Consider the following 7723-nt stretch of genomic DNA (forward strand, 5'->3'; position numbering starts at 1 on the left):
GTCAAGAGAACTGTTCAGTTAAAGGCTGCTTTAAACTTCATAATCCAGAAGTGTTATGAGTCCCTTTTCTTCCAACAGCTCATCAATGAAAGTCTAACATCCAGTCCTATCAGTCACTTAAAGAATGTGTGCAAAAATAATTTAATTGGAATATTCTATGAAGCAGTTCATTTTACTAAGATCTCAGACATAGAAATAATGCTTCCTGTTAAAGGGACACCTACACTAACCAGTGTTCAAGGGCTCATGCTAAGCTGATTAAACTCTGAAGTAATATTACCCCAAATCTTATTCCAAGATACTTTATCATAAATGCTTTTTTCGTAAAACAAAAAGAATATAGTGCAAATGTAAAACCAGTCCATTTTTTGGGTGGAGGTTGGGTTTGGTGGTTTGGGGTTTTTTTCACACAAAATGGGAGAACGTCCCTTTAACAAAGAAGGAGACAGGTATCACTTAATCAGGATGTGGGAATGGAATCTGTACCTATGGGTAAATGGCAATGCGTTCTGGGTTGGTTCAGCCCTTGGTTCTGAGTTCTGCGTCACTTCTGGCATCACTCGCTCATCATCTGTCCCATTAATACTTTCCGGTGTTAAAGGAGACTGAATATCCCCTCCAGCTGATTCCTTAAGTAAAACAAAAAACACATTAGAATTACATCACAAAAGCTATGTGCATATAAGTGCTAACATTAATTCTCAAATGACACACAAATCTAGGTAGTATTAATGTAAGGCATCTCCCATGGCAGTATTTAATCACATGAATTTAATTTAGAAGTAGTATATTACCATAACATTCACATTATCTTGTATAAAACACTACTGACCTATGAATTATTTGCAAGTATTCTTGTTTTGCTTATTACAGGTCTCTCTCTCTTACCTGGTATTACATTCTGCCTTCATCCTGCTACACAAAGGATGACTACTGACACACAGTATTCTTGTCTCTTATTTTATATTCTAACATGGTGAAACAAACAATTCTGATAATTGTTTCAAAATCTTTCATATTGTGTATTAAGCAAAGCAAACATTAGAAGGGCCACTGGTGGTGGTGCATCCACTGTTTCACCAATGAGCCATCTGCGAAGAATGCTTGTTCAGCGGAGCCCTTGACAAAGTTTCGTATGCACAGCAGCCTGGCTTAGCTCTTGCTGGTCATGGTATTATCTGTGAAGAAGAACACCCCAGCTACACCCAGACAGCTTCTGCTACTGCTGAGTAACTGCACATCTGAAAAAATTAATGGCTGCCTCCCAGCAGAAGGCACTGCTGAAGATTTAATCACCCTTCATCATGCCAACATGTACATTTGTGTTTTGGCCAATGAACACCATTTGCTAATTTCTAGTCAGTGAAAGTACTTTTTTTTTTTATTCAAAAAGTACAGCCTTGTAGCCTACATCCTAAGTTAGAACATTATAGGCTTTTCAGTCCCTGCATGTGGTTTAATTTTAGTTTTTTCTTTCCTATTCTATCCCTTTTCAAGTAATGGGTTTTGCAGGAGGTAAGACAGTCATATAAGCTAAGCAGCTCATCTCAATTTTCAAATGTCTTAGCAGGCTTTTAGTAATCAAATGACAACATTTAACTCTAAAATAGAAGAGCTTCATGAATAGAGTTCAATGAATGTCACAGAGGGGTGTCTATACAGCAGAGGACTCGCTGAATTACAGAATTTCCATAAGTTAAACATCTTCACACAGCCTTCTACCACCTGCATGGGGAATAGATAAACTGCTATTTAATGTTATTAAGCTGAAGCACAAGCAGTCTCTGGAAGTCCAGAGCTCCTCTCCCCAGCTCTTTGACACTCTGCATAGGAAACTGAAGAATGAGCAATCTCAGATGGAATTGCAAATTATCTGAAGGTAGTCATGATCATACAAGATCAGGGTTTAATTTTGAACCTCCACTTGTAGCCTTTAGCTAGTTTAAAAGGATAAGGCTTTCTGAAAGCCAATACTGAAGCTAATCTTCCATCTATAGGAAATGTCCTTGACTTTGAGACTTAATTAGGTGGAAAATGGGTGGAAAAACTCAGCTCTTTTAAAGAAAATAAGATCATCATCTTCCACACCTTTCTTGAGTTCCTTAACCAAAAACATTGTTGTTCAGTATTTTCATTGCACTTTAAATTACATTAAGCCTTTGCAGCACAACAATTGCCAAAATTTTGCTTTTATTCTTCCATATTTTGGCACAGTGAGAGATATGTATCTGATATGTATCTGACTCTAAAATTTGAATTAGTGGGTGATCAACATTTTAATACTGACTTCAAGTTATATTTAGCATTCATGCACATGCACCAGTGTCTCCATTCTATACCTTATTAAATTCTTACTGATTAAAAGGCTGAAATAATTAGCTTACACTGATTTAATTCCACAGATAAAAACCATTATTTATAATATAAATGTAGGAGTTTTATTATATGAATGAAAATTGTTACCCACTTTCAGAAAACTTGTTATTTTACACTCAGAACTATTATCTTAAGTGTTAATACTTCAAAAGTCAACATTTTTACTGAATAATTTTACTGAACTGAAACTGAAATTAAGTGTGAAAATAGAGCAGTTCACAAGACAACCCAACAAATAAATTATTTTACACAAATTATATGGTTTTGCCTATTATGATCCTTCATAGGATAGACATTTGATAAACAATTTCCACTGACATTAAATGAAAGGTATTACGGACCCAGGAGTTTGTCTTATTTCCTCCTCCCAAACTACACTAAGTATTCTAAAAAAATACATACCACACTCTACAAAATCTGGATGGCTTGTATCTCTAAGTTAAAATTCTTACAACACCATTACTAGATACATAAAGCCAAAGTCTACTTATTAAAACTTTGAGTGTGAATGCATAAAAATTATTTCAGTAGGAGAAAAACAAATGTGCAAGTTCCAACTCAGCTTATTTTCCAGTAAAGCACTTTCATAGACTCCTAATGTGAATGCAATTCAAGTGACAAACATTAATGCAGACAATCACAGTCTATATAATACCTAAAGTTTCACTGCCTGCAAATTCATAAGGGGCTGATTTTGTAGGTACAAGAGAAGCATCAGATTCTAGGATGTGTTTTTTCCACCAATAATACAGGTTAATTAGTGCTCTCACACACTCACAACTATCCCTGCCTAGTAAGTAATTTATGTGCAGTGAAATATAATGAAGCTGGCTATGAATAAAGCACCAAAGAACAGGAAGCCACTCACACTGAACAGTTTTTTTACAAATGCTTACAAATAATGTGTTCCCATTTTATACTAATTAGAGAATTTTAGAAATATTTTTGTGAGACATTCATATGTAATGAAGTTTTTATTCCACACCATTGTAGTTTCACACATTCACTCCAGACTTCACAGAGCTGGGGAAGAAACTGCGGACAGCTTAAAAAAGAGATTTTCATCCTTCCCTTCTAGCTGGGAGAGCAAGTTAGTTTTGTTTTAACATTCAATTGTATAGACATGATACTGAAAAACACAGCGCTTAAATTGAAAATGACAAGTCTTCCTGTAAATCAGTGATGTATTTTAAGGCTTTGTAATGCCCACTCATGTCAGTTACAAATAGATATTTCATACATTTGAGAAGGAATGATTAACAGCTCTCCTGTGGTACCACTATTGTATCATATATAGGTTTTCTGGAGGATATTGAACTTTAAGTCACTCACCAGTCCTGGATTTACACATGCTCTGGGGATTAGTATTTTCCCTCATGATGAGTAGGAAAGACATGAGAGTCTGGCTCAGGTATATTTTGCTATTTAAGAGTTTGTCAGAGATCTGCACTGTCTAATGGAGCTCTGGCCCTACTAATGGGTATGCAGGACTCCAGTGATGCCAAGCAGTATAAAAATGACAGTGCATACAGTATATAAACTAAACATAATGGAGGGGAATTCACCAAAAGATGCCTCAATTTCAAAATCTTACAAACAAAATGCATACACGCACAAAAGAGTCTTTAAAGTAAAACGAGGGGACTTCACGGCACAGACCAAGCCACCCTTTAATGTTGACTAAATACAGAACAGAATAAAGGGAGTAGATGGTTCTAAAATCATGAACACACCAATTCCAGCTTGCTTTCCCACTAAGTATTATACTATTATCTCATTAAGTATTCCATACACTTCCTTAGCATTGCTGTTCTTCATGGTGCTTCTCTGACTGGTAATGGTGTAAGTCTGCCAGCTACTGATTCAGATACAGTAACGGTATGAGAAATGTTTGTTCCAGCATAGAAATTCCCCAGAAAGTTACTTTTTTGAGAAACTTCCTAAGTAAATTTTGTACTTCTACAAAGAAAAAGCCAACAGGTTTTTCTGCCATGACCTTTTTGCCAAAACCAACCCAATTCTTGCACTAAAAAATGATGTGATTCTAAAACTTCAGGCAATAGCTGTTCCTTATAGTCTGCATAGAAGGGAATCAGAATGACAGACAAGACTATTTTGAGTAAATTAGTCATCACACATTTTCAAGTATTAACAGAAGTCTTCATCTGAAATGACCAGGGTCGAAAGTAGTATCTGAGGACAGACTCTTGCTTAGAGAAAAAGAACTGAGGTTCAAACTCCATTTGGTTGTAAGACTGATGGGCTGAGACTGTAAACCACACAAAACGCTCTATTTGGTTCTACACTTTAACCAAGTTAAAGTTAGTTTAAAAAAAAAAAAACCACAACAAAAAAAACCCAACAAAACACCCAAGGTGGGGGAACACACACCCAGTTTTCAGGCTATTGCTTCATGCAGCTCAGTGAACTCCAGATCAAAGTGTTGCTTCCAGTGCACAGGCAAGTTTGTAACTGAAAATAGACCATGGGTGGCTTGTAACTGTAACATCCATGAGTTTCTGATCTGAGCAAATTAATTTGCTGTATTAAAAGGTGGGTCTGGGAAATAGGAGGTGGCACGGCAAAGGAACCAGTATTTTAGTTTTATATAAACAAGAGCGTTGCAAAGATTTATTACCTAAGATTTAGTTAAAGGGACACCAAACAAGGTACCTATGCGCATAGGTGGTCTCAAAAGTACCAAAATAGACAGCCTCCAGGCATACCAGATAAAGTGTGTACTATTATATGAATCCATCTTAATACAGACAGGTTCAAAGTACAAGTTCTGACACAGAAACAATGCTTTCCTCATTTCAAGAAAGCACTGTGCACTCGGTGGGACTTTACACAGCAGTATCTCTCTTTTAATTTGTTGGTCCAGGCCACTGTCTTTCTCTGGACAAGTTAAGTTCTTACATTCAAGGTAAATGGTGATTTTATATATTATCTGATATTCTGGGAAATTAAAGCAAAGCCTGTTGGTAATTAGGAGGAGAATAGGCAGTATTAAAAAACCAGTAAGAATGCAGACTTTAAAAGTAGCAGCATCATAGCTTAGGGGAAAGGGAACTCCTCCTATTAAGTAATTACAAATTGGGCTATGTATTGTTTTCCTTCTACTATGTGTTACATACACACAAAAGCCAAAGAATACATGCCATCAGATGGAACAGAATACCCAAAAAATACTCAATACAGAATTACTAGTTCCAGGCCACTGAGGCACTTTTCTGGTGGAAATATCTAGATGAACAATACCAGCATTTTGCTAACGCTCACAAAAATCTTAGAGAAGCAGCCTAACTTCAGTGGACTTCAGATAAGATTGTTCTTAAATTTTAGGATGGCTAACTCTGGAAAGTACTTAAACTACAAATACATATTCTATTTCTGAGATATTCCTATTGTTATCTCTAGTTTTCTATTTCTTCTCAATTTCACAACAACTTTTTGCAGGACATTCAGAATTGAAACTTACACATACCAGTAGCATTTGCAAAGAACAGCAAATGCCCTGTGCAGGGTTTTGTTACACTATTATTAGTTGTAGAAATATTTTAATAAAGATTCCATCTGTAGGGACATACTGAATGCAGAAAAAAGCACGTGTACTTTTTTTCTTTTAAAATTATGTAGCAGAGAAGGTGGGCAATGTACCGTATCTGGTACTTCAATTAACTGATAAATAATAAGGGCATATATTTTAAAGCAGTACCAAGAGAAATAAAACATTTTGTTTGTTTGACATGTATATTCTGCTAGTCTCCAGACAGGAGAGGGATTGACACTTGCAGCTAACTGGGTTACTATTACATAGCTCACTACTCAAATGCTACCTCTCAATGCCCTTCCTATCAAAGCTTCCTGAAAAAGACAGGTTTCTGTGAAGTCTTGACTAGCCCCTGAAAATGTCTCCTTCCTCTTTTACTCTCCTTCTCTGCAAAGGATCACTAGGCAAAAGGAAAAGAAGAGCTGTAAATGATTGGGAAAGGCAACACTTGAATTATTTGCCTTGCAGCTACTCTTTGGCAGCTGGTCAAAATGACAAAAAGCGGTCCTCCTAATGGCTCTAGGGTCCTGCCTTCCCTTCCTGCTACCAAGCACCCATCTTCCCCCAGTCATAAATCTCTCTGAATGAGCCCCAGTGCCATGGAAGTGCTACAGTTTGCCATGAAGCCATCACCTCTCATCTGCTCCAAACTCCAAAGTTCCTGATTCAAGTCCCTTCTCTTTGGGGAAGTAATAAGAAGCTTTAAGCATGTGAAGAATACTATGCTGATGTGCCAGCACTTGCACTAACTGTATCTTTCTGAATAATAAGCTAACTTATCAACACAGTGAAAAGTCAAGAGAAGTAAGGCCTGAATGTAAAATTATTCCTAACAGTGCAGTAATTAAACTGCAGCTTTCAATATGCATCACAGAATCACTCAGGGTAACACTTCTGTAACTGTCTACAGTATAAAATGTTAGGTTCCATGTATAAAAGGAAATCTGTAAAGAATACTAATAACACTAATAGCTCATATAGTTTAAGAGAAAGCTTTAATCATGGGCAGCTCCCAGATGAAAGCATCCTGTCTCTGAGTGAGTAGTTCAAGTTCATGTCCAAACCAAACACCAAGTCACTCTATTCTACAATGTCACATTTACCTTCTGAGTCTAGAATGTTAACAAACATGCCAAAAGAGAAGCAGAGTAATTGTTTTGCCTATAATATTGAGTAACTAGAGACCTGGCTGAAGCACTTCACTATTTCTAAAGCCAAGCATATATTACGTTGTAAACACTGAAATATCTACTTCCATTATCTCTGTGTTTATTTATGGAATTTATCAGAAAGTTAGATACAGTCAAGGAAACTAATAAAAAAGGCCTTACTTTACTCCTGTTACAGTAGAGCAAGCAGTTTGCCATTAATAGCAGAGACAACCTAATACCTGGGCAAAATGCCTACTGGAAAACAACAGGAGGTTGGTTCACTGTGTATATTCTTGTGGTTTCCACTGACTTCTCTTGGAAGGACACCAAATGCAGCTTTCTGGTGGCAATAAAACTATTTGTACAGTATGTTATAAATTGCCTGCCATCTTTGTACCATCAAAGATCAGGAGCATATTACTGTGTAAAGCACCCAAGCGACGCACTCATTCAGTGAATGAAGACTCCCCAGAAAAAAGACTCAGCTGCATTAATCCTACTCAACTCAGGAACCCCTGCTGTAGTTATAAAGCTGCTTCATCCTTCAAGAGAAGGAATGACCTTTGTCTTCACTATTGCTTAAAACAAAGAAAACAGCTACACACACAGTCAGAAACACTGGAGAGGAGGGGAGAGCAGGAAT

The 7723-nt window shown here is 36.8% G+C and overlaps 1 protein-coding gene across 1 annotated transcript in view; it reads right to left on the bottom strand.

Annotated features, from left to right (window-relative positions):
* Positions 1–452: 452 nt before the first annotated feature.
* LOC104401660 (homer protein homolog 1-like) overlaps positions 453–7723 on the bottom strand; it is a 19652-nt gene continuing 12381 nt past the window's right edge. The window contains exon 5 of the mRNA XM_010009324.1: positions 453–629. Coding sequence (XP_010007626.1) covers positions 453–629 — 177 coding nt within the window. The remainder of the gene's footprint in view (positions 630–7723) is intronic.

The sequence above is a fragment of the Nestor notabilis genome, unplaced genomic scaffold (assembly GCF_000696875.1).
Source record: "Nestor notabilis isolate BGI_N333 unplaced genomic scaffold, ASM69687v1 scaffold34432, whole genome shotgun sequence".
Classification (NCBI taxonomy): domain Eukaryota; kingdom Metazoa; phylum Chordata; class Aves; order Psittaciformes; family Psittacidae; genus Nestor; species Nestor notabilis.